General features: G+C 53.1%; 7 protein-coding genes and 1 pseudogene across 8 annotated transcripts; 5 read left to right on the top strand and 3 right to left on the bottom strand.

Moving 5' to 3' along the window:
- Positions 1-897: 897 nt before the first annotated feature.
- Positions 898-2,219, top strand: GCG54_00008907 (Lipoyl synthase; the record flags this gene model as incomplete). Its single annotated transcript, XM_045408862.1, has 2 exons — positions 898-1,849; positions 1,918-2,219. The coding sequence occupies 2 exons, from the start codon at positions 898-900 to the stop codon at positions 2,217-2,219; spliced, it is 1,254 nt and encodes a 417-aa protein (XP_045266605.1).
- Positions 2,220-4,369: 2,150 nt separating this feature from the next.
- Positions 4,370-6,930, top strand: GCG54_00008906 (Glucan 1 3-beta-glucosidase; the record flags this gene model as incomplete). The annotated part of the gene is made up of 5 exons (XM_045408861.1): positions 4,370-4,641; positions 4,691-4,877; positions 4,932-5,176; positions 5,230-6,459; positions 6,510-6,930. The coding sequence occupies 5 exons, from the start codon at positions 4,370-4,372 to the stop codon at positions 6,928-6,930; spliced, it is 2,355 nt and encodes a 784-aa protein (XP_045266604.1).
- Positions 6,931-7,083: 153 nt separating this feature from the next.
- On the bottom strand, positions 7,084-8,296 carry GCG54_00008905 (Cyclase atC; the record flags this gene model as incomplete). The annotated part of the gene is made up of 3 exons (XM_045408860.1): positions 7,084-7,419; positions 7,470-7,981; positions 8,041-8,296. The coding sequence occupies 3 exons, from the start codon at positions 8,294-8,296 to the stop codon at positions 7,084-7,086; spliced, it is 1,104 nt and encodes a 367-aa protein (XP_045266603.1).
- Positions 8,297-10,505: 2,209 nt separating this feature from the next.
- On the top strand, positions 10,506-12,223 carry GCG54_00008904 (Alpha-galactosidase 3; the record flags this gene model as incomplete). The annotated part of the gene is made up of 2 exons (XM_045408859.1): positions 10,506-10,962; positions 11,019-12,223. 2 exons carry the CDS (start codon positions 10,506-10,508, stop codon positions 12,221-12,223), a joined length of 1,662 nt encoding a protein of 553 aa, XP_045266602.1.
- A 659-nt stretch (positions 12,224-12,882) lies between these two features.
- On the bottom strand, positions 12,883-14,491 carry GCG54_00008903 (uncharacterized protein; the record flags this gene model as incomplete). Its single annotated transcript, XM_045408858.1, has 2 exons — positions 12,883-13,977; positions 14,036-14,491. Coding segments are annotated over 2 exons (1,551 nt in total), but the record flags the coding sequence as incomplete, so codon positions are not given.
- A 1,458-nt stretch (positions 14,492-15,949) lies between these two features.
- Positions 15,950-17,065, bottom strand: GCG54_00008902 (putative methyltransferase C9orf114; the record flags this gene model as incomplete). The annotated part of the gene is made up of 3 exons (XM_045408857.1): positions 15,950-16,808; positions 16,864-16,985; positions 17,042-17,065. The coding sequence occupies 3 exons, from the start codon at positions 17,063-17,065 to the stop codon at positions 15,950-15,952; spliced, it is 1,005 nt and encodes a 334-aa protein (XP_045266600.1).
- A 299-nt stretch (positions 17,066-17,364) lies between these two features.
- Positions 17,365-18,137, top strand: GCG54_00008901 (Thioredoxin; the record flags this gene model as incomplete). Its single annotated transcript, XM_045408856.1, has 3 exons — positions 17,365-17,440; positions 17,500-17,918; positions 17,982-18,137. 3 exons carry the CDS (start codon positions 17,365-17,367, stop codon positions 18,135-18,137), a joined length of 651 nt encoding a protein of 216 aa, XP_045266599.1.
- Positions 18,138-18,376: 239 nt separating this feature from the next.
- On the top strand, positions 18,377-26,231 carry GCG54_00008900 (annotated as a pseudogene). Its single transcript has 3 exons — positions 18,377-18,438; positions 18,733-21,775; positions 22,711-26,231. Coding segments are annotated over exons 1-3 (6,626 nt in total).
- Positions 26,232-26,415: the final 184 nt, after the last annotated feature.

Genomic DNA, 26,415 nt, shown 5'->3' with positions numbered 1-26,415 from the left:
ACCGCACGGCGCATGCAAGCGTGCTTGCTGGCTGGAAATCAATTTACGAGATCACGTCGTCTCATCGTCACTCCTCGGAGGGCCTTGAGTCGGACTGATCAGGACGGATGATTAGGGATTTTACGGAGTTTTCGTGTTGGAACACAAAAGTTTCACATTTCTCTTCGAGTTGTTGATACCCCTATTGTTGTATGCTCGCGCAGACATAGCTGGGGAATTCATGGTCATGGTCGCTGCTCTCGAGCACCGGCCTTATCTTGATGCGACCAGACGTGCTGTCGCGAGGGCGGAAACGATGGATTTGCTTTGATATTCGGACGGGCGGACGATTTTGACTTGACTGACGGCTTGGTTCCATGATCTTGCCAGGAGAGGAGGGTTTGGAGGACATTGGAGGAGTTACCCAGGACATGAGAGGGGAGTTTACCAGCATAGCATAGCTGAATGGACTGTCAATTGACACTCACACACACCTGCATCGCCTTACTCAGATCCCAGTCGCTTGTAAATGCCCGAAACAAGACCAACACGGTCTTTCGGTTGTCAATCCGAACGTCTTGATTGGAAAGGCTTGGTGACTCTGAATCCGTTGGGGCGGAAAGCCCCGGGACGCCGTTGAGCGCGGTTCCAGTGGCCCCCGCCTTAATCAGCATTTGCCGCTGTCAGGCGCGCTGCCGCCTGTGATTGGCCGGTGCAGTCCTTATGCCGATTCAATCCGGGCCGTCGGGTCCCAATCCGAGCTGCAGGGCCTTTTTCCTTATCTCAGCTCTAATCGTCAGTCAATTTTTGCCCCATCGCAGCTGCTTGGTAGCTCTCCCATACTTCAACCCGCCATCCACCACCACCAACACCAACCTGCCTTGGCGGAGGAAGTTCGCACAACACATCAAACACAAGATGGCCTCACCCGTAGCAGCGCCGCTGAAGCGCATCCAGGCGCCCCTCCGCAAAGCCCTCGGCGGCGGCTACCGAGCCTTCGCCACCGTCCCCGAACCCCCCTCGGCTCCGCAGCCGAAGTCGGTCGCCCGCCGCCCGACGTACTTCAAAGACCGCACCGTCGCCTCGCTCGACGACTTCATCGCCGGCAAGCAGAAGAGCGACGCGGCGGCGCTCTCGGCCGCGGAGGCGTACGAGATCCGCACGGTCGAGGTGACGGGCCCGACGGGCAAGAAGCGCACCATCACGCGGCTGCCCGAGTGGCTCAAGACGCCGATACCCGCGGGCAACGAGAACTTCAAGGCGATCAAGAAGGACCTGCGCGGGCTGGGGCTGCACACGGTGTGCGAGGAGGCCAAGTGCCCGAACATTGGCGAGTGCTGGGGCGGCAGCAGCAAGAGCGCGGCGACGGCGACGATCATGCTCATGGGCGACACGTGCACGCGCGGGTGCCGGTTCTGCAGCGTCAAGACGAACCGCGCGCCGGCGCCGCTGGACCCGCACGAGCCGGAGAACACGGCGGAGGCGCTGGCGCGGTGGGGGCTGGGGTACGTGGTGCTGACGACGGTGGACCGCGACGATCTGCCGGACAGCGGCGCGCACCACCTCGCGGAGACGATCAGCCGGATCAAGAGCAAGAAGGCGAGCCTGCTGGTGGAGGCGCTGACGGGCGACTTCATGGGGAATTTGGACATGGTGAAGATTGTGGCGGAGAGCGGGCTGGACGTGTTTGCGCATAATGTAGAGACGGTGGAGGCGCTGACGCCGTATGTGAGAGATAGGAGGGCGACGTTCAGGCAGAGTCTGAGCGTGCTGGAGCAGGCGAAGAAGGTCAAGCCGGAGCTGATTACGAAGACGAGTATGATGATGGGCTTGGGCGAGCAGGAGCACGAGGTCATGGACGCGTTGAGGGGTAAGTCTGAAATTTTCCCATGCTTGTGTTTGAGGGTTCGAGATTTGCTGACTGGAGGTATCACACAGAACTCCGCAAGGCCAACGTTGACGTCGTCACTTTCGGGCAGTACATGCGTCCCACGAAGCGCCACCTCAAGGTCGAGAGGTACGTGACGCCGGACGAGTTCGACATGTGGAAGCATAGGGCGCTCGACATGGGATTCCTGTACTGCGCCAGCGGTCCGTTGGTGCGCAGCAGTTACAAGGCCGGCGAGGCGTTCATCGAGAACGTCCTCCGCAAGAGGGCGGGCGAGAAGGCGCCCCTCGGGGCAAAGCAGCTCGGGCAGACGGTCGCGCTGGAGGAGGGCTTGAAGGCCTCTTCCCTTTGAGGTCGACTCGTCTCGCAATGCGTGTAAGATCTGAAGGAGGGGGTACAAAGGCAAAGAGTGGGGTTAGACGGGCGGCATGGTTGGGCGTTTTGGGACGGGGGATGGGATACATTCATCATGGGCATCGCCATCTTCCCGGCAACTATCTATCTATCCCGGTGTCACGACTGGAATTACATAACGTGAGGCGGCGTTCAACAACGGCCACCGATACGGAGACGAAATAATAACGCTTCATTTTCATCTTGCACTTACCAATCTGAGGAGGGGGTTTCCATCGCTGTATACTTGGGCTGGTGACATCGGCTTCGTCCGTCTCGGCGCCCATTTCCCCGCGTGCCAGCCACGCGTCGGCCGAGACTGGTGAACGGAGCAGATCGGCGGACGCTGCATTTCTCGGACGAGGTTTAGCGTACGTTGGAAAAGCCGTGAAACCCACCCTACTTCTCCCTTTCCATTTGTGTTCGACAACCTGGGGAATTTGGCAACAGTCGATTTTGCGTTGGAAACGAAGAATCCGACAGCGGCCAAATGTCTTTGGATCTTGGCTTTTTCAGCTGATATTTGGAGCTGCAAGCCAGGGTTAGCGATGTTACCCCTCCATGCACCGTCATGTCAGGGGTCTGCTCCGTCGGTGGGAAAGTCAATTGCCCGTCGATGGCAGCTTGAATTGGGCCCTCGAAGCCTGCTTGTTTCCTGCCAAACTTACAGTACAATAAGCCGTTCTTGTGTCGCCCTTCTTTTCTTTTTGCCGGTGAGTTTCGATAGACTTCTGACTGGCGAAACATTGGACTCACCCCAAGCCATGATGAGTCAGGGGAAGTTAGACGCCTCATTGCTTGACAGAGTCTCTCTGCATGAACATGGGACAGGCGGAATTCCTCGCCCGTGTAACCGGCTATCAACTACTCCCTTCCATGACCAATGGAGGCCGTATGCAGTCCTCCCGCAGCGAACACGAGGAGTGAAGAAAACCTTCTCGACATCCAAAAGCAGGCCGGGGGCATAAACGACAAGCTGCAGCCTCAATTGCCTAGCTCGCCCATACCCAGAAGTGATGCGCGTCCGGGGAGGCGTCTCCTCATTTCCCCCTCATTCATCATTTCCCAGGGCGACCAAGGCCCGGCTCCAATCCCAGTCCAGCCTAGCACACCTCCAACCTTTTCGCGTCGTCGCGTGGGTGAAGAGTACCGATTAGCAAGGAAAAGGCAGCCAGATTCTTTTTTGAACCTTTTGGCGTGAGTTAGACAGCCAGCCACAGACGACGAGCTACCCTTTCGGCAGGAAATTGTTGGAAAATGGCGTCCTCGCTGGCTGACGAGCTTCGCGCCCCGTTGATTCAGGTTGGCCCGTCTTAGGCCGAGTCGGGCAACGAGGACTTGTCATCAAGGTGTCTGCTCTGGCCCTCCCCAATTCCCGACGTCTGCACGTCTGACATCGTCACCGCGCGCTTCCCGGATGCTCTCTGCAGCGGGCATCAAAGTGGTGTCATCTCGGAATGGAGCAGGGAGGAGAAGACCGTCCGTCCCGCACGCTCGCGAACAGAGTCAGACTAAAACAAATGAGACAGCCCTTTCTGCCGTATCTTGCCCCCGCCCTATCCCTTCCCTCACTGGGCAATGGGTGATCAGCAGCAGGCCGTTTATCCCGCTGGCGTGGTTCCTGAACGGCGCGGACGCAGGAACCAACCGGACTAACACGCAGGGCTGGCCATCGCTGATATGCGTGCCCAGCCCGAACCCCTCCATATCAGCTTAACTCTGATAAAGGATCAAGGGTTTCCCTTCCCCCTTGACCACGCTCGCTTGTGTTCTCGAGTTCTGCTCACCTCGGGACCATCGAGTTGATACCACGTCGACTTTGGGTTCATCTGTACTGACGGGAGATCAAATGTGTATAATTTGCTAGGATCGTCGTCGTCCATTCTTTCGTTAACACTGCCATTTATTGATTCCTCATCGGAATCGTTCGTTCACTTTTTGACTTTCAGCCAACCCCCGCCTCTTGGGTAGAAAGGGGAATACACACTCTTTTTGTGGCATCGAACACTCACTTCACCATCACACCACAGCCTCTCTTTTACTCATCGTCGTTCATCCCAATCGTACCAGTTCACACTTTGTATAATTGTTTATTGTATACTCGTCGTAATGCGCTTCACCACCGCTCTCTGGCTCGCCGCTGCGGCCGTCGCCAAGGCGACATATTGGATGGAGGGTGTCAAGCACCAGGGTATCTCAGCGTACAACGCCGATCCAAAGTACCAGGTCTTCCGCAACGTCAAGGACTTCGGGGCCAAGGGTGACGGTGTTACCGACGACACGGCGGCGATCAACCTCGCCATATCATCCGGCAAAAGATGTGCGCCGGGAACGTGCAAGGGTGAGACGACATCACCTGCGACTGTCTACTTCCCTTCCGGGTGAGTGCTATGAGTGACAAGCAAGGGATTCATTGCTAAGATATGACAGCACGTATCTCATCTCTGGTTCAATCGTCGATTACTTCTACACCCAAATCATCGGCGACCCGACAGACCGACCCGTGATCAAGGCTGCTGCCAACTTCGACGTCACTAACAACCTTGGTCTCATTGACGGCAACAAGTACGGTGCCAACGGGTTGAGCTGGGGTGCCACCAACGTCTTCTTCCGACAGGTAAGCCACGGGATCCAAGTCACTGGGGATGAGCTTGTCGCTTACATTTAACAGGTCCGCAACCTCATCTTCGATACCACCGCCATCCCCGCCTCTTCTGCCGCTCTTGGAATCCACTGGCCCTCATCCCAGGCCACCGCCATCACCAACTGCGTCTTCCGCCTTGCCGCCGGCGCTGACAGCAAGCACACCGGTATCTTCATCGAGGAAGGTTCCGGTGGTCTCCTCAACGACTTGGACTTCTACGGAGGACAGTATGGCGCCAACTTTGGCAACCAGCAGTACACCGCCCGCAACCTGTGAGTAACCCATCGTCACCCTCACCTGGCACCATTTGCTAACAGTCTACCAGCCGCTTCTGGAACTCTCAGATCGCCATCAACCAGCTCTGGGACTGGGGTTGGACGTACAAGAGCATCTACGTCGAAAACTGCGGCACCGGAATCCGCATCCAGGACAACAGCACCTCCTCCGTGACGCTCATCGACTCCGAGTTTGTCAACGTCGAGACCGCGATCCGCACTCCGCGCTCTGCCTCCATCGTCCCCATCGCCGCCGGCACCTTGATGATGGAGAATGTCGCCTTCTCCAACGTCGGCACAATCCTCCAAGGACCCCAGAACAACACCATCATCTCCGGCACCAAGGGCTCCGTCGTCAGCCAGGGCTTCGCCATGGGCCACATCTACACGCCCTCCGGCCCTACAAACTACACCGGCAGCGACACGGGCTACTTCCCCGTCTACAACGCCCTTGTCGCCACCACCGCCAACGGCACAAAGTACTACGAGCGCTCCAAGCCGCACTACGAGACCCTCTCCGCGGACTGCTTCGTCTCTGCGCGCACCTTCGGCGCCAAGGGCGACGGCGTCACCGACGACACCGTCGCGCTGAACAACCTCTTCAACTACGTCGCCTCCAAGAGCTCGCTCGTCGCCTTCGTCGACGCTGGAACCTACTATGTCTCCGACACCGTCTTCATACCCGCCGGCGCGCGCATCGTCGGCGAGGCGCTCGCGTCCATCATCATGGGCGGCGGGCCCAAGTTCCAGGACATCTCGAGCCCGCACCCCGTCGTCAAGGTCGCGCTGCCGGGCGACTGCGGGACGATCGAGTGGTCCGACATGATCGTCTCGACGCGCGGGGCCGCGCCGGGTGCCAAGGTTGTCGAGTACAACCTCAACACGCTCGGCGAGCCGGCCGGCATGTGGGATGTGCACATCCGCGTGGGCGGGTACGCCGGCACGCAGCAGCAGCTGAAGGAGTGTCCGACCACGCCAAACGCTACTGTGACTGCGGACACGCTCGACAAGAACTGCATCGCGGCGTGGATGAGCATGCACATCACCAAGCCGGCGTCGAACCTTTTCATGGAGAACTGCTGGCTGTGGGTCGCGGACCACGATCTGGAGGACCCGACGTACACCCAGGTAACGATCTACGCGGGCAGAGGGTTACTGATTGAGGCGACCGCGGGCAAGATCTGGCTCTCTGCTTCTGGAGTTGAGCATCACACGCTGTACCAGTACCAGCTCTACCAGACGAGGGATATCTACATGGGCATGATCCAGACCGAGACGCCGTGAGTATTTCGAAAACTTTGCAGACAGCAGGCAAGCTAACGATGACCAGATACTACCAACCCAACCCGGTCGCCTCCATCCCCTTCCCTCGCGTCAAGGGCTACCACGACCCAGACTTCGTGGCCGACTGTAAGGGCAAGGACACCAGCGAGGCCCCCTGTGAGATGGCCTGGGGTCTGCGCGTCATCGGCAGCCGCAACATCGCCATCTTCGGCGCGGGGCTGTACTCCTTCTTCAACAACTACAGCACGGCGTGCTGCCAGGTCGGAGCGGGCGCGCGGTGCCAGCAGCGCATCTACGACATCCGCGACTCGCCGAACAACTGCACCAAGACGGAGCACCTGGAGACGTACAACCTCAACATTGTCGGGACGAAGGCTATGGTCACGCGGCACGGCAAGGACGTCGCGCTGTACAAGGACAACATTGCGGGATTCACGGCGGGCATTGCGCTTTACCAGCATGCTTGAGTCTAATTCAAGAACCTCTTAGTGATAATATAATTTATTTTTCTCTGTCATAGTGAGGGCTTGATTGGTTTTCTGATGAACCATGTCGTTGATGGCAGGCTACACGACGTATTACGCAATAATCATTCTGTACTGACTCGGCCCGCAACCAAACTAAAGACGGGCCCCCTGGAATCCAGACCTCATCTGGTAGATGTCGTTGTGGCCCTCCTTAATGAGATCAGCGCCCTTCTCCGCAACCATATAAACAGAGTTCTGGATACGACAATCTGGAATCACAGGGATCACGGACGCATCCACAACCCTCAAGTTCTCGAGAAGGTCGTACGAGAACCGGATGCCCTCGCGCCTGGCGATGATGTCGAGATTATTGGCGAAGAAATTGAGGTTGATGTTGGGCTGCTCCAAGGGATCCGCGCTGTTTAGAGTCACCTCGCCCGGGTCGGACCAGGGCGGACCAGGTCGACCACGACGCTCATGTGTTGTCCACTCTTGGGGATGGGATGGTGCAATTAGAATGCCGTGCCAAACGTGCACACGAAGTCGAGCTCGAAGTGAGGCTGTCCTTCGGGGCAGAAGAGGTCCACGCCACGGTTTGCCGCTTTTGCCTGGCGGCATATCGGATCTCGCTCGAGGTACTTGTCGATACGCGGGAACCCGACCATTTCCAGGAGGCCGGATCCCGTGGGCCCAGACTGGTTTCTGTTGAATGCAGAAACAGTCGCGTCATGCTGGGGACCTTTGCGAAGAAGGTGGTCATCCATGCCGTAACCATCCTTGACGCGCAGGACGAAGGGGACGCCAGGGTGATCGAGGAGATTCTGGCCTGCGTGGGGCGAGTCGATGACAGTGTCGATTCCGTGTTTGTCTAGATGGTGCTTCGGGCCGATGCCACAGAGCATGAGAAGCTTGGGTGTCTCGAACACGCCCTGTGACACGATGATCTCCCGTCTGGCGAAGAAGCTCATCTCGTTCCCAGAGCGGTCGATGACAATGATGCCTTTGCAGGTGCGGTTGACGCGGTCGATAATGAGACGTTTCGAATGAGTCCCTGCGAGGATTGTGACGTCGGGTTGTTCTTGAGGAACAGGTAGCTTTCAGATCGCTGACTGCGATTGATTGTGTCGACGCCGTGCGTGAAGCCGTTCATTTCCCCATCGTAAATGTTATCTGACACCTTCTCGCCCACGGAGGTCCAGGTTCTGGTCAGCATCTTCCGGAAAGGCTCCATCTCGGGGAGTAGTTCTGCATGAGAGATGGGAAACGGCCCGCCTCCGCCCAGCTTCTTCATCTTCGGAGAGTAGCGGTTGATGTCGTTGTGGTACCTCGCCCAAAAAGACCGAGGAACGATGTAGCACTCCCACATTTTATCTTCTCAAACCATGAAACCCCTCTTGCCCCCTCTATCTTGCCTCACTTGAAGCTATTTGGGGACGTCTCTTGGAAACCAAATCAACGTCTCGTCATAATTTCGTATCAGAAAACTTTGCATCGTAAGCTGGTGACAGTTGGGAGGCAGGGTGTGTCAACAACCTTTAACCACTCCGGTTGTCCCGCTTGCGACGCGTGTTGGGACTCAACCGAAAGCAACTTCAAACCACATCACATCACAGAGGTATCTCTTAGCTGTTGGCACCTCGACGTGGTGACATGGTAACAGCCGGAAACGAAATTTTGCGCAGGTGAAGCTTCCGCGTTAAGAGGGGAGGCTCTCTCTACGAGACACATCTGTTGGTTTGTTTCGCATCGTAAGGCTGTTAATCTGCCCATTTACCTTTCTGTCAGATCATGAGCTGTTCAACACCACTTCCTGGTATGGCCAATGTGTGCTTTTAGTGGTATCAAGCGTTCTTAGCCGAAACTTTCTCATATCGATATTCTGTAGGGCAGAAAATCTGCCAAAATGTTTTTCTCTACAGTCCATCTTATCAGATCTGATGAGGGGCTCACAGGCCGAGCTATGGCCAACAGCAGTGAGATCAAGTCAGGCCGGTCCTATTGAACGTGCAACGCCTCAAGATGTATTTGGTCGTGTTATTACTGGTTTCTTGCGAAGCTACTGGACAGGGCACTGACCGAGGTGCTTTTACTGCTTCTTCCCCTACTGTGAAAACCCCTACTGGGTGGGCTCGAAACTTCCTCGACATTACTGGTTTCTTAGACACCCTCGGAGCTGACGGTCGCCCGATAGCAAGAGCTGCAAACCTCCAAGTACGTTGGCTTGTTCATGAGGATTTGTCCCTCGTCACCCATTCTCAAGCTAGATGTGACGACGATGTGACGTATGGATGGAGTTTCGGGAACTCGGTCGTTCTTGGGACAGTCCGGTCTAGCTGCCCTCGGCAAGGGATCGAAGCTTGCCTCCACAGACGGGGAAGGGGGTCCGCCCGCAATGAACGCCGGCATGTGCATCCTAAGCTGTCTTCAGTGATCCACTGCGGCCCTGTAACTGGATCCCGCGGTAGACATGCGCTAGTGCTAAATGCTCTGAGTTGAAAGGCTATCATAGGTCTCTGGGGGGTTGCGAGTGAGGCTGCTTCAAGAAGGGCACCAAGTGCCCTCTCCCTGTTCATTCTCAAGACTCTACGATGGCATCAGCCACCAACCTTTCCCTTTAGACGCTCTGTCCATGGCGATTCTCCCGCGGCGACTATTCAACCGCCTAATTAGCGCATGAGAAATCCAGTTTATTTCTGCGTTTGGGTGAGCACCAGGCTTTGCATACGCCCGCTCCAATCATTTCCATCTTCGAGAGCACAGGATGCTGTGTCTTCATTGCAAAGCTCACAGTTGTCACAATTAAGGGGCTATCCCGTCGGATCCAGCATTGCTACAACTTTCCCAAAAATTGCCTCTTCTTAATGATTCTGGTAACCATGATTCGTGCTGCTGTCTAATTCAAGCTTGTCGCTTGCGCCCGCCAACGCCGGGGTAGCATCGACCGATAGCCTAGCTGGGCTGGCACAGTAGATGAAGGTCGCGGGGAACTCGCACGCGGGGCATCCGTAGATCTGACGAACACATGCGCACGGCTTTCGGCACGAGTAATTGTTTGGGGGTGGCTGAGGGACGTCAAGCGCCCAGTTTTTGGCTAAAAAAAGCCAAGAAAAGGGGCTTCCCGAGCCCCTCGGAAGATGTCTCCTGGACCTCACAACTGAACAAGTAATGCGAAGGCAATGCGCATGAATAAACGTGATCGTCTTGGTTATCTAATAGAGTGCCATCAATTGATGTGACTTTTATCTGCTCGCATCACTTATACAGCCAGTGAGATTGAGATGGTCAATACGAGTTCCTATTGCAGATCCCCTGCACTGACATGACCGGAACCTGCTATTCTTACCACTTCTGACCTAGGTGTATGGGATCATGGGCCCGAGTTGCTTCCATTCGATTGGTGCGCTACAATCCACTCTTTAGTCGTCGCGCACCCGCGCGGGTTCCGGAGAGTCAGGAACAATAGCGAGATCTTGAAATTCAAAGAATAATAAGAAGTACATAATCCTCCATGACATGACCATACAGGACACCGTCAGTCTATCGTTTTAAGGAATCTTCTCTTGTGCGCTCTCATCATGGTCTTCTCAACATTCATCGCCCTCGCCCTCTTGGGCGCCCCACTGGCAGCGAGTCAATCATTCCAGTCAACGCCTGTAATGGGATGGAACTCCTACAACCAAGTCTCTTGCAGCCCGAACCACGACAAGATCGAAGCCGCGATCAACTCTTTGGCAAGCCGAGGTTTCGTCGACGCAGGCTACAAGTTCTTCCAAATCGACTGCGGCTGGGCTTCCAGAGACGGACAGCGCAATGACACTTCTGGCGCCTTGAAGATCAACTTGGATGCATTCCCGCAGGGTCTTCAGCCGCTGAGCGACCTCGCTCGGTCGAAAGGCATGAAGTGGACAATGTACTCTGATGCCGGAGAAAAAATGTGTGATCCCGAAATTCCGAGTCCAGTCGCTGGCTCGCTCGGTCACGAGGCCGTCGATGCGGACTTCTTCAAGAGTCTAGGCACTGAATATGTCAAGTGTGAGTAACACGAATCGGAGTTCCTCAGGAGAATATTCCGCTGACTTGACTGTTAGACGACAACTGCTATGCTTCTGGATCTAGTGCGGACGACAACGCGCCAAAGTCTGCCAGAGACGACTTCGTGACTCGTTTCACAACCATGTGGAAGGAGCTTCAACGAGTCGGCATCCCCGGAATGCTTATCTGCCAGTGGGGAGTTCCGTTCTCCTCTTCAAGTGGTCTCCAAGGACCTGCACAGTGGACCAAGGGTCTTTCCACATCATTCCGACTGTCTGATGACATCGCCACCGGCTGGGGCAACGTCTACCGCATCTACAACCAGGCAATTCACATCGCAAAGTCGGGTGTCATTGGACCAGGCCACATTGCCGATGCTGATCTGCTGGAAGTCGGCAACACTGGCATGACTTTTGACGAACAGGCCACGCATTTTGCCTCATGGGCAATGCTCAAGTCTGCCCTCATGATCTCTACCGATATCGCCGCATTGTCAGACGAAACCGTCGCCCTCTTGCAGAACAAAGACCTTATTGCCATCAACCAAGACCCCGCAGTCAAGCCGATCCAGCTTGTTCAACGCTGGACCGGAGACCGGGACCTCTGGGCTGGGGACCTCGACAACGGCGACGTTGCTGTCCTTGTTGTGGACCTCACCAACACTGCCCGCACTCTGGACGTGCAGCTTTCGCAACTTAACATTACATCTGCCACAATCAAGGATCTCTGGGATTCAAAGACGGTTGATGGTGCGACCAGCTTTTCCAAGCAGGTCAACGCCCACGGATCTCTCGCGTTGCGTCTTTCCAACGTTAAGCGTGCCTCGGCTCCCGCGACTAGCTACACCTACGTGTCCGCTGCCACCGGCTCCTTGTCGTCGGGCGCGAACACCCAGTCTTGCTCCGGTTGCGCAACCTCCAACAAGGTCGGTAACCTGGGTGGATCTTCCGGAGGCCGTGTCGTTCTCTCAAACATCCGGACTTCACAGGCTAAGCAAAACGTGCTGTTCGACTTCATCAATGGTGACATCGGGTACCTCGGCGGGGGTAATAATGAGCGTACTGCGTCCGTGACCATCAACAATGGCGCTGCGGTGACGATTAGCTTCCCTTTGAGCGGTTACAACTGGGATACGGATGTATTCAAGGGCTACTCTGTTGAGTTGGCGGGATTTGATGTCAATGGCCCGAATACTATCAGCATATCCGGAGTTGATGGTGGATTTGCACCGGATTTGGACAGGGTCGGAGTGGTTGCGTAAAGTTTGTGATTCAAAGCATGAAGTTTTGGTAGCAGAGTCGCTTCTGCTCTTGCCGAATGATGAGTTATAACGACTTCTTGAAGTCCCATGCCAGTTATAAGCTAAATGAATTGTGATGGGAATATTGATGCAAATCCCACAAGCCAAGATTTTGGTTCTAGATGTTGACTAGGACTGTGTTTTGTTCCCAAAGGATGGGGCAAAATCTTTTGAGACTATTTTACAGCACCAAGGAACAACTCCAAGTATTGAAATACAACAGGACTAATCCTTTAAGCCAAAGCTTTAGGTCTGATCTATACTAAAAAAACGGTTTCCCAACTCGACCCCTTGAGAAACAAGTGCTTGTGCGGAATTCCCTTCTCAGTCTGACGTTTTATAACACGATCGTGATCATCCATGTGAATGTCCCAATTCCAACCTATGCTCCTGGTTCCGAGCCGTCTTCTGTTGCCGCTCTCCAACAATCCGCTCTCCGCTGTATAAGACAAACTTACGATCCCCGCTCTCTCATATTTTTCATTCTCAATTTGATGAAGAACAATAATGCTATACACACTCGTTCCTAAGAATGAACTTCCGTCATTTGGTAAGACCAAACCTCGCATGTGGTACTTAGGGTCAAAATCTTCATCGAAAGACACTGGGATACCAACAAAAACACCAGGTTCGAGAGGAAACGTTGCAACGACCACTGGCTTTTGAGCTTCCCAGTGTGATGGATCTTCCCAGGCCTTGCCGTTGGAGCCAGGATGCGTATGAACTTCGCGAAGACGTAGTGAAATGACAAGAGATTGGATGATCAGTTCCCTTGAATCCGCATGTCGAGAAGTTTCCAAGTCGCGGTCTCGCATAAATTGATGCAAATCGATCGTTCCGCCATCATGCGGAATATGTATTTGAAGCTTGTGATTCGAGGCGGGATTCACGAAATCGTCTGCTTTGCCGTAAATGTTCTCTTCCGCGGTCTGAGGTAGAACTTTCAACTGGTCGCCTAGATCTGTGAAGCGAAATGATCCTGCCCAGCCTAACCACGACCAGCTTGGAAAGCTTTTTCTTCGAGTACGACTCGTTCCTCTCTGCCATAGAAGATTAAACGAGACATGTTGCCCAACGTGAAGGCTCAGTGGTATTCCCCACAGATGGGAAATTCGCTGGCTACTCCAGTGGAAGCTGATAGACTCATGGTATCTAAGAATGCCGAGCAGTGCATTTAGGCTGTCGCTTTCGTGAGATAGTTCTCGACTGCTGTATTCTTCAATTTCTTCTTGAAGACGAGCTTTCCAGTTCAATCTACCCCTCGCTGTGGGCATCATCCAGTAAAAGGAGTTTCTGATGCGAGTGGCATGGCTTTCCTCAGATCGAGCACGTCTATGGCTGAGATCCATCACCCTGTAGGGATCAGCCTCACTTCCAGTTTGGGTTTCTTTCACCAGCTCATGGTTGCAAAGAAGAAGAACTTCCTTTTCGGTGAAGATGAGCCGCCTCTTAGAGAGGTAGCCTTCTTGAAACGTCCAGCCTCGAGTGGCCCATCTTCCCATCTTGACAGTTTCCTGTCCAACGCTGGATAGCTCAACGAGGTTGATGTCACCGAGCTTCAACCTTTCTTGCCGGCGGGGCGGACCGCTCATACCAGGTAAACCATCCTGAGAGCTGTTTGCGGATGCTGCAATTATAGTAACAAAGGCATTGCCATAGACACGGTCCATCTGCTGTATCATTGATATCCTGTGAGAGGAGCTTTGATCAATGCACTAAAGCGTTTTGACTGTCAGTCACTGTGAAAGAGACTCATGCCTGATCATAACTCACATATCGATCAACCCACAAGTACTGACAGCCGAGGGCTTTAGTGACGGACATGGCATCTTGAACGACTGGTGGAAAGTCTTCCTTTGGATTTTGAGAATGGGTATTGCCCCACACATAGGACAAGGCAATGTATTGATAGCCTGGGATAGCGCAGCAGACCTTCTTGGTACGAACGTCGATGAGTCGGAGACCAGTAGGGGCTGTGGACTTGGAGCGGCACTCCTCATGATCATTGTAGCAGATCTCTAGACTGATTTTGAAGAAGTCAAAGCAGATTTGAGAAGGATGGAGCATGCGGATCTGTAACATCTCACTATCTTTGTATTTGTGGGCCAACAGGAAACGAACATAGTCGTGATCTTCCTGCAGTAGCGATCTGTCCGACGCAGGTGACCGGACAGCCAGTCTTAGATAGCCGGACTTCGTGTTGTCAGAAGTCTCCCCCTGATAAAGAGGATCTGCTTCCAGTATATATGCCCGTGGAACGATGTTGCAGCATTGAGATTTGCTTTGAGATCTGTTGTTCGTGGTGGGGTTGGATAGATAGGCAACAAAGCGGCAGACGCCACAGGAAGACTTCAGGAGTTGGGAACGAACGGGATTGTGGAATATGCGGATAATCTTTCTAGATTTCACGCCACTTCCGGGCAGCAGATCTTGTCCAATGCCCTGGATATCATTCCAGACATTGACTGTGGGCCAGTTTACTGCTCTGCAGTCTAGGCATAGAGTGTCGAGGCGAGCAGCGCCCGAATTCTGATCTTCCACTTGGCTTCCCCTAGAAACCTGCGTTTGTGGGAGCGAGTCGTTATTGAATGGCGACATGCTGAGATGGAGGGTCATGGATTTTGGTGTCAAGGTGATTGATCTCCGATTGCAGATTCTTGGCGCTTTGGTCTTATGTTAAAGAGGTAGAAGAATCTTTAGGTCCTTCCTCGGGGTGAGGCAATGCCTATTTGACGAGTTCCGGGTTGATTCAGGGACCGATTTTGTTTCGCAGCAAAGTGAGACGTTCCCATTTTACCTCTTGGCAGACACACCAAACAAGGGACCAAGGGGCGGCTTGATGGTCCTATGGGGTTCTCTTTGCGCCAGACCACGTCAAACTGCCACGTTGCACTGCTCTTCATGCATGCGCAGTTGACAAACAAGCCATTTTGACTGGACCGCAGGGACTTTTGTAGAGCACGAAACGACAAAGGCAGTAAGTGCAACATCACATGTGGTCGGTCAATGTAGCTAGCGGGTGATGCTTTAACCAGCCTAAGCATATTTGGTTACTTGAGAAACAAATAATTATGTTTGAACCTTTCAACGTGAAATAGACCTGGAATAGTAATCGAGAAAAGATGGAGGAAAAAGAAAAAAAAAGGAAAGAACAGGCCTAAAGATTGGGAGCGGGATAAATCTGCAACTCGGCGCGACCAGCAATCAGATTTCACATCAAGTTCTCACTAACGAACTAGAGCGAACTAGAACCTTGTATCTCCAGGCCATTTGCCCTATTATCGGGCTTGCTTCATATCAATATGTTAAACAAGAAGAAAGCTGCGGTCCAGGTTCCGGCTGGTGCTTGGAGTTCTTCTTGCTGACAAGATGCGCTGCGCCTTCTACGAGGAAAAGGTACGCACTAGCAATCCAAAAATCCTGAAATACCTTAGTGAATGTCGGACCTGTGCCCAATATGACCTCCTTCAAAATGGTCCCTCGGGGGGGACAAATGATACTCAACATTGGCCAGATAATCGAATAATAGACAGTTCGACCCCAGCAAACCTTCACAATGTCGCCGTAACAATACGAATACAAAGCTTCGACGCGTTACTCCTCGATTGAACCAAATGAGAACTTTTGATTTGGGTATCATATGCCCGCCACAATGCAGTCTAATATAGTGACGTACATGACAGAAGACTACTGGTTGAACCAGAGTCTCCTCAGCTCCGTAAGCCCGATGAACAACGCTTCATCCGTCCTGATCTGCCGGCTGTTCTGTCCTGGAAGGACGTTGATCCAGTGGTCGAAGAGCTCCTTCGTCTTTCCTCCAGAGACATCAACCATGTCGAGTTCCTTGTCGTTCACCGCCGCATACTCGATTCCTCTGGGGCCGCCAAAGACGATCAACAGGTGCTTGAAGTCCAACGGCGTCGTAGGGAATGATTGGCCTACGGAACGCCCACGCTCGGATGTGCCGATGCTGATATCGTAACCATCCTCGTACTTGCACTCTGTCCACAACGCCGAAAGAGAGGCCGCCCTGCGCACGCTGTATCCCCAGTAGTATCCGCCCTCTTCCCTAGGCGCCGCCGGATCGCATGCTTCGGCCTTCTCAGTGTCGTAATCCGAAAATTGGACCGTGACGCGAGTGTTGGGCGGAACCTCATCCTCGATGATGACAGGCGTCTTCAGACCAAGGTCAAGCTCGGTGCCCTTCGGGGTTCCCTTCTTGGCGACACCCTCACGGTAAGGTAGCCAGTCGGCCGGGTTCGGGTGGTGCGGCATGTCGAGGGAGGGGAGCTGGCCGGCGAGGCGCAGGTTCGGGTGGAGGGGGAAGAGCATCTTCCGCATGAAGGGAGGGACTTCGAGGTAGCCGAGGAGGTGCTCGAGGAAGTGTCCGGGATCAATGTCGCCGGTGTAAGCCTTCCTGTCGACGGTCTTGGGGCGGGTCTCGATGGGGCTGTCGTCGAAGATCACGACTTCGTCGATGCCGAAGACTCCAAGGGCACGGGCGATGCGACCGGCAACGGCAGTACGGCGCTCAGCGTTGACGGCACTTTTATATGCAGGTTAGCTTTGCTTCGCAACCTGTAGGCTGGACAGCAACGTACTCTGCGATTATGCTGGTAGGGATCGCAACCGAGACGGTCCAGGTACGGCCTCCGGGGTAGGCGTAGAACTTGGCCGACGGCTGGGTGGTGTCGACATATTCGTCCTCGCCGGTTTTTCTGCGCTGTTACTAGTCAGTTGGTTCCCCTAGGAAGATCAAAACTGCAGCAGCTTTCCCACCTTCGTTCTCTGATCGTAAGACATTTCGGCGGCTTGCTTGCAGAGCTGTTGATGGTGGGTGCAAGTCGATGCAACTTTTAGCGGTTCCCAAAAACTTTCTGAGCTGGTCCCGCAGAGTGGGCGGTATCAATTCCGGGGTACGCTAGACCCCTGGCCGGCAGAATGGCGGATCGGCAGCTGACCGCTTTCTACTCTTGGCAGCCGCCACCTTTCCGCTAGGACCAGGTCGCGACAGCTTCCGTCAGCTACACAACGGCCCAGCTGTTCCTTTCAACTTCAAGTCGCTACGTTGACTCCTGTTTCTTTTATCGCACCTCGCCATCATGAGTCTCATCAGTGTACAGTCCGCCGGCGAGTGGCAGGGCATCCTCAGCGGCACCAATGTCGTGATTGCCGACTGTAAGTGCCTACAATCGTTCCCCCGCGCTTCCGGTCCCGCTGACCAACCATTGTGACAGTCTACGCCGACTGGTGCGGTCCTTGCAAGATGATTGCGCCGCACTTTGAGCGCCTTGCGAAAGAATACTCGAAGCCGAAGAAGGTTGCGTTCTGCAAGATCAACGTCGATCAACAATCCGGCATCGCCCGTACGCATGGTGTCAGCGCCATGCCCACGTTCATCATCTTCCACGGCGGCCAGGCAGTCGAGACGATCAAGGGCGCGAACCCTCCCGCCCTGACGCAAGCGATCCAAAATGCCCTCAAGCTCCCCGACAAGAGCGGCCGCAGCGGCGCCTCCTTCAGCACCCCCGGACGAACCCTCGGCGGCGACAAGGCTGCTCGCGCAAGCCTTCAGCGTCCTATCCAGTGGCAGCTTAGTGGCCTGTTCAGTGGACTTGTCACCTTTATCGGGCTGTACCTCGTGTCTTTGTTTGCAGTGAGTTGGTCCCAAGGAGGCGCCGGCGATGGGGACAAGAATCGCTTGCTGACGGACTGGTAGATTGATCCACAGAAGGCGGCCGAGATGTCGCAATTTAACCGCGTCAACCCACCCCCACCGCCAATGAAGTCGAGCAGAGGCGCCGCGCCCGGTGCGCGACAGCAACCTAGGGCGTCGGCAATCAAGACCCTGGCGGACCTCGGCGGCGACGAGTAATATGTTCATCTACGTTTTGGCGTTTGGCGTTGACGGGTATGCACAACCAGAGAAGCGGCTCTTCCGAGCCCCAAGTAGCAGCATAATACCATGATTCGATATGATCTTAACGTACAGGAAACATGAAATCATCCCTCAAGAATGATCTTTAATTGAAAGTCCGCTGTTTTCCCCCTTGGGCATGCCAAAGAATGCCTTCAATGTCGCGGAACTTGTGTAACCTTCGCCAAGGAGCTAGAATGGACGCCTCGCAAGTGCGCCCCATGAGGCGGTGGAAGAATGCTCTCGAATTTCTTCTTCTGTGTGTAATATGCTGCTGACAGCTGATATCCCCAAAACATGTTGCATGCGGTCAAGGGCCAGTTTGATTAATACGTACGAGGCCCTGCGCAGCCACATCTTACCTCGGCCAGTCTTTACCTCTTCATGCTCGTTTCCAACAGACCAACTGTAGGCAAGATCCCAACTTCGTTCGAAATGTACATCAAAGGCCGGCCTGTTGCTAATTATCTCCTACCCAGTCCATCGATCGCCCAAGCGAAGCCCTCCCGGCCAATTACTCTCGTTCTAGTTTTAATCCAAAACTACTAGGTAGCCAACGACATCTGATTGGAGACCCCGATATCGAGAGCAAGCGTCAGACGGCGTCGCGATCAAATCAGGTCGACATCCTATACTCATCACGCGATACGGGTTGGAAGAGGCAATCGATGCGTCTTATCAACGTGCAGACCGGACGACTGGAGGAGTTCTTCCATGAGCCACCCCCATACGCGGTTCTTTCACACACCTGGGGGAGTGATGAGGAAGAGATTTCGTTCCGCGATATCCAAGAAGGCAATGAGGTGTTCAAGACTGGCATAGGGCGAGATAAGTTCGATGGCTTCTGCGAACAGGCTGTGGCAGATGAGCTCGACTACGCTTGGATGGACACGTGCTGCATCGACAAGACCAACTCAACGGAATTGAGCGAGGCCATCAACTCGATGTTCACATGGTACCAGAAGGCCGATGTATGCTATGCATTCCTTGCCGATGTGTCCTCCATAGACGATCCTTCGAATGCGGAGTCCCAGTTTCGCCGAAGTCGTTGGTTCGAGAGAGGTTGGACACTGCAGGAGCTCCTTGCCCCTAGTCGCGTTCGATTTTACAACAGAGACTGGTCGCTACTAGGTACAAAACGCCAGTTGTCGACGGTCGTCGCTCAGATAACGGGTATCCCTCGACCGTTCCTTCTCGGCACTGCTGATCTTCGCGATGCCAGCGTTGCCCAACGCATGTCCTGGGCTGCAAATAGGGTGACCAAGAGGAAAGAGGATATTGCGTATTGCCTGCTCGGGATATTTGGGGTCAATTTACCCATGATCTATGGCGAGGGTGATCAGGCCTTTGCGCGGCTTCAGGAAGAAATAATGCGCCGGAATACTGATGATTCTATCCTCGCGTGGAATCTGAACAGCACAGAATCTGCATATGATGACACGGCCACAGTTGGGGGATTATCTGGCGGTATCCTGGCAGCCAGCCCGTTCGACTTTGCGACGAGCGGCGATATCGTTTGCCGAGAACACCGAGGGACGTCCATCGACCCTCTATACGTATTCGGCGGGCACCTTCGAATTCGCCTACGTCTCTACAAGACGGCGGAAAACCAGATCTTCGGCCTCCTGGACTGTCACGCCAAGGACAATGTTCAATCTGTCGTTGGCATTCCCCTTCTCAGGATCCGGTCCGATGGGTCTTATGATGAGTATGTGAGGCCTGAGGGACAGCAGGGGAGACTGCTAGACGTTATGCATACGGAAGCTCCGCCTCAGCTTATCCACATATGCAGAAACGGACAAAATCAGTCTGAAACCAGTACCAGTCGCCGATACGGCTTCTACGTTGAGGAGTCTGTCCACGAGACCGGGCTGGAAATGTTTGGTGTAGAGCCGAGGGACCGCTGGGAGAAGGACAATGCGACCATAAACACAACTGTCGACTTTGGTTTGGATCAGGTTCAAAGAACGTGGATCAGGTTTCGGTATAAGAAGGAAAAATGTGGCGATTACGTGGTCATGTTAGAGCTCGAAGTCAACCAGTCACGAGTTCATGCTTGCTGCCACGTCATGACGGCATCCAGAGACACCAGCCTGCAGATCATTGCCTCCAAGATATTTGAAACGAATCCGCACACTTTCGGCAAGCAGAGTGCAAGCAACGGTATCTCGAACCTGCGGGTGTCGCTCGACGAGGAGCGTGTCGGGGCCTGCCAAATGTTCGTCGTCAGACTAGCGTCCATGAGCAAGCCCCCGCGAGTCAACGTCAATGTCAGTCTAGAGCTTGCTCAACTCGAAAGGCAGGTATATCTCAGTGATTTGCTTTACGAGGATCGCGCGATTGGCCCGGAAAGAGCCAACTTGAGCCGCCTGGCGTGGGAAAAGGCAGGCGTTGTAGAAAAGCATAGGACAAAGATCGCGGCGATTCAGACGAAGCTCGAGCGATTACAGCTGGAGAAGAAGACGCTCAACGCAGGTCTCTCAGAGTTGGTAAGAGACATTGACCAGCTGCACGTGAGAGATCAAACGCTCAAGGAACGACGAAGCGCCTTGTCTGAAGCTGTGACTCATGCGCAAGATGTTTTGGGTCGACTAGATAAGGAAAGCATAGGCCAGTGGTATGGTCTTATGGTCGGCTCTTTGGTCAAGAGTACACTTCCTGTTGAAAGCATGAGTGCAAGCTCAATCGCAAACGAAAGTAAAAGGCTACTGCTGCAAGCAGTCCTCGAGGGCCACGAAGCTACAGTTCAGTTTCTTCTCGACAGAGGATCAAAGGTTGAGTCAACAGATGATGAAGGGCGTAGCTTGTTGCGCATTGCCACATCTAGAGGCCACGAAGGACTCATGAAGATGTTGGTCGAGAGGGGGGCTGATACCGAATCAGTCAATCAACATGGAATCACGCCACTCCTCGAGGCAACTTTTCAAGGCAATGCATCTGCTGTGGGGCTTCTTCTCGATGTCAAGGCTCAGATCAATGCCAAAGACAAGAATGGCCAGTCACCGCTAAGTCTCGCAGCTCTCAAAGGCCATTTCGACGTCGCGCGACTGCTTCTCGATAGAAGATCGGATATTAAGTCGAAGGACAAGGACGGTCGGGATCCTCTACACGTCGCAGTCGCCAACGGGCATAAAGATCTGGTCGATCTTCTTCTTCTCAGAGGCGCCGACATTGAAACAGCCACCGAGAGTGGACAAACACCGCTATCAATATCCTCAATGGTAGGAAAAGAGGCGATGACACGGTACCTCCTGGCAAATGGGGCTTCTGTTCATGCACGAGACGCAAACGGATGGACGCCATTGTTTCACGCCACCTTGAATGGTCGTGACAAGATCATGGAACTCCTCATTCATCAAGGAGCGGACATCAACGCGAAGGATACGAAGGAGCAGTCTCTGCTCGATATGGCATTTGAGAAGGGACTCAAGTCCGCTGAAACGATTCTGGTCGCCAGAGGTGCAACTGCAGAGAAAACAGGCGGGAAGGGAAAGTCATTGCAGCAGACGTTTAAGGGAAATCACAGGTCATTTACGTCAATATTTCGAGGTAATAGGGGATCAACAGACAGTCTCATTTCAGAGAAGCAGCGATTTGTGTACTCGTGAGTGTTAAAGTTCAGAAACAAGTACATTAGCAATCATAGGTAATGGATGGATACTGGGCAACATCATGATCAAAACACCAAAATTATTGTCACAGTTTCCTTCGAACTTCTTGTTCAACCGCTGCCAGCTTGCCAGCTTCCAACAATATGCGTGCCAAACGCAGGTTTTTGAATAGACTGATTGCGCAGTAGACCTGTCTCAAGGCGTTAGCGAGTGGAGGCCTGCTTCTTCCCGCGCTGTCGGTTCGAGGTGGTACGGCCAATCCTTCATCCAAGCATTGATCGTACAACTTAATAAGCGGTGCACCTATGCATGTAGCTTGGAAAGGGCGCTTAAGATTTAATCTTGGTCTGGTAGCATGTTTAACAACTCCATTGCGTTGATGTCATGCTTTTTATCCCTAGAGCTGGGTTTCACTTTCGTACCCGTTTTCCTGGTGCTCGAAAGATGAAGATATGGTTCAATGACCACGAACATTTGAGCTGGAAACGAGGAATCACCACATCTGAAAAGAAAAAAAGAAAAATGAAGGTGGCCACATCCTTGCAAGATTGACGAATGGTCAGCTGCTTGGCAGGTGCTGCAAGAACATTATGTGCACTGCAGCCGGGCTTACCCCTCCTTCAGACCGCCCCCGTTCTCTGCTGATATGATACCCGCCAGCCTGTTTTGTTTGTTTTTTCCCCTCCGAAAACGTCTTTCGTCGACCTCTAGAAGTCATCGTAATCGCTGTGCTCCGTTGGATTCAAGTTCCTGCCAAGCGAACCGTGGTATACTAGTTCAACGGCATCTTTGCAAATCGATTCCTCACGTTTACGGCTACCTTTCCTCTGCGACTAATCGTTCATTGTTTCCGAAAGCTCCAAGCGCAGGCTCAAAGATTGTGTTTATGAGACGCCCCGATGCGCCTGATCAACGTCAAGACGGGTGTCTTGGAGGAGTTCCATGAACCGGATGTTCCTCCGTACGCCATCCTTTCACATACATGGGGCCCAGATAACGAGGAGATATCATTTGGAGATCTCCGGGAAGGGAATGTATCAAAGGCTGGGATTGGGAAGCTCAAATTCAACGGCTGTTGCAGACAAGCCGAACAAGATGGCCTTCGTTACGCCTGGATTGATACTTGCTGTATCGACAAGACCAACTCCACGGAACTAGGGGAAGCTATTAATTCGATTTTTCATTGGTATGAAGCAGCCGATGCTTGCTATGTGTTTCTTGCCGATGTGTCGGCCGGCAATGAAGACGCATATCCTACCGAGCTCCGCGCAGCCCGCTGGTTTCAACGAGGCTGGACATTGCAGGAACTCTTGGCCCCAAAGAACCTGGTATTCTATGATAGAGCTTGGTATCCCTTAGGATCGAAGGATGAGCTCTCAGAGCTTGTGGCGGACATCACCGGAATACCAACCCCGTATCTGCGTGGGTTTGCGGGGCTCCATGAAGCCAGCGTCGCTCAACGCATGTCTTGGGCTTCAAACAGGAAAACGAAGAGGAAAGAGGACATTGCTTACTCACTTTTTGGTCTCTTCAACGTCATGATACCGATGATGTATGGAGAAGGCAACAGAGCCTTCAGTCGACTACAAAAGGAAATCATGGAGACGATCTCTGACGATTCAATCCTCGCATGGGACTTGACGACCAGAACCAACGCAACGCAGACGCCTGAGGTTAAAACCCACATTGTTGGAAATGTTTTGGCTGCCAGTCCCGCAGACTTTGCAAACAGCAGATCAGTCGTTGCATCTATAAATCGACCTCTTACAATAGAAGCCAGCGGCGTTTCTAGCGGGTATCTTCACGCCAAGCTGCCCTTGTACATGACGAAGGACGGAAAAGCATACGGTCTACTGAATTGTTATCCCAGGGATAACAGTCAGGCCGTCGTCGCAATTCCCCTCTCTTGTAAATCTTCTCGAGAGGCAGCAGACGAGTATATGAGGCCCAAGGGAAGCAAGGCTACGCTTATAGTCCCCGCGGCTCTTTCCGATGTAACTTGCAAATCCATGCGCATCCATGAGTCTCAGCAGTTCAGCGACCCATCGAACCATCGGCGAAGGTACGAATTTTTCGTCCAGCTTCCCTCCAACGATGAGTTGGAGATGATCGGTGTCTACCCACCTTCTCGCTGGAAGAAAACAGACACTCTCATTTTCACCGGAACATGTTTCTATCAAGACGAGGCTCAGCACACATTGGTCAGACTACGACAGACTCAGTCGAATTCCCAGGACTTCGTGATATCATTGGAGCTGGAAATCGGAGCATTTCAGCCTCACTGTGATCTCATATTGGTAGATAGAGAGATGCGAGCATGAGTTCGATTATCGCTACAACTCGCCATATGAAGCATGCCGTTGGAGAATGGGCTGCGAGTAACGGAACCTTGAATCTGCTGGCCAAGTTGAGCCGAGAGCCAGTTGATACACAACCGGCATATGTGGTTCGATTAAGCTCGATGGTACCCAAACCAGAAATCACTGTCGATGCAAGTGTTGAGCTGGATTTACTTGGTCATGGCCTGACCTTACAGAGGATGTTGGAAGAAGACGTAAACTTGCGACCAAAACTCAAGACGCTCACCGTTTCTATCGAGGAGAAACACAGTTATATCGACGCGATGAAAGAACGACTTGCCGGCATACAGAAAGACCTATTGCGGCTGCAAGAAGAAGAACGGGACTTGCTGCACAACCTAGATCAGAGCACTCAAGATTTGGAATCTTTTGCTTATGAGAGCCAGGTAATTCACAACAAAGAGAAAGAAATACTCTCCTTTGTTCGGTCTGCTCGAGATTTTCCATCATCGTGTGGTATCGAGCAGTCGTTAAAGTGGCAGAGAACAACTCTCGAGCAACTCTCTGGCACTTTGTCAACCAAGGCATCTATTAAAGCTATACCGGATATGACTCAAAAAGTCTTCATGCAAGCAGTTCATTGTGGCCATTTAGCTGCAATGGAATATCTTTTCGAGGACTTAGACAACATCAAATTTGAAGACGCTGTCGGATACAGCACGGTGTCGACGGCCATAGGAGGAGGCAACATCCCAGCGTTGGCATGGCTGCTTGACAAAGGGGCTGATATTAATCTTGAAGATAGCGATGGCAGCACACCCTTGGCTCGAGCCGTTTCATTCAACTGCATTCCTGCAATCAAGGAACTACTTAGCCGTGGCGCTTCCATAAACACCAAAAGCTCAGGCAAGCAGGGAAGAACGCCATTAGCGATTGCAACCTTTAACAACAACTACGAAGTTGCAAAACTGTTACTTGAAAACCGGGCGAAGACTGAGCTTTCGGACGATTTTCTTCTCACACCTCTAGCACACGCGTCTCGTCACGAATATCTCGAAATCATGAACATGCTACTACGACAAGGCGCAAATATTGAGGCTGAAGACTCCATACGCCAGACGCCGCTGGCCTGGGCTGCCCGGGAAAATAATCTTAAGGCTGTAAAAGCTTTGCTGGACTTTGAAGCTGATATTGAGACTCAAGACGAGACACACCGGACACCTTTGGTGCTAGCTGCAGAAGCTGAAGAATGTCGCCCCGAAGTTATTGATCTGCTTATCGAACGAGGTGCCAACATAGAATGCAAAGATGACTACGGACTTACACCATTAGCAAGAGCTGCTGCGAGGGACGACGTCAAGATTTCACTCTTGTTTCTTGATCGGGGAGCAAATATCGATTGCAAAAACAGAGCTAGGCGAACGCCGTTGGCACAGTGTATTCATGACGACCAGTGCGAGATGGCAGAGATCCTGCTTGATCGAGGGGCGGATCTTGAAGCTGAGGACAAAGATGGCAACAGGCCTTTGGCTTTGGCAGCTATGTCGGGATATGCGGATATAGCGATGGTGCTACTGGATCGGGGAGCGGAGATTGATCCGGCAAACAACCTTGGTAGGACTCCTTTGTCGCAAGCTATCTATGATGGCAGCGAAGGCTACGAAGACGTGGCAAAGTTACTCGTGGAGCGAGGCGCAAATGTCAATGCGAAGGCCGAAAATGGAGAAACTCCCCTGTTTGATGCTATCAAGCAGAGAAACGACAACATCGTTCGTCTGCTCCTTGACAAGGGCGCTTCCACCAACGTCAGAGCATCTGATGGGACGTATCCCATCCACTGCGCCATTGCAGAAGGCTGTAAAAAGGTGGCTCGGATGCTCATAGATAAGGGGGCAGATATATCGAAAGCAAATGCCTCGGGAGCACGGCCGCTACAATACGCGAAAAGCCTGGTTTCTGACGACACAGAAGCAAATCAAGATTTGGAGAGGCAGGAAATCGTCAAGCTTCTGGTCAAAGCTGGAGGGTCTGGGAGGGCCGATGCCGCGACAAAGGGTGAACAGAAGAAAGGGAACAGAAGCCGACAAACGAAAGAGAAGAAAGGTTCGAGGATCAAAATTCCGTCCAGACATGGACATTAGTTCGATAGGGCTGAGTAGAGTGAGCGTTATTAGACAGGTTGCTCCTAGGCGATGCAATGCTGTGAAGTTGTCTTTGAATACGCCGACGTTGATATTTCCATACTGGATCAAATCTATACTACTAGGCTTCATCTAGTAGTGTAAGGAGTAAATGTCAAATTATGTTGTTCAAAAGTATGGGGGA

The sequence above is a fragment of the Colletotrichum gloeosporioides genome (genome assembly GCF_011800055.1).
Source record: "Colletotrichum gloeosporioides strain Lc1 chromosome Unknown consensus_30, whole genome shotgun sequence".
NCBI lineage: Eukaryota > Fungi > Ascomycota > Sordariomycetes > Glomerellales > Glomerellaceae > Colletotrichum > Colletotrichum gloeosporioides.
The sequence above is the reverse complement of the archived record's forward strand: the minus strand, read 5'-3'. Positions and strand labels throughout refer to the sequence as shown.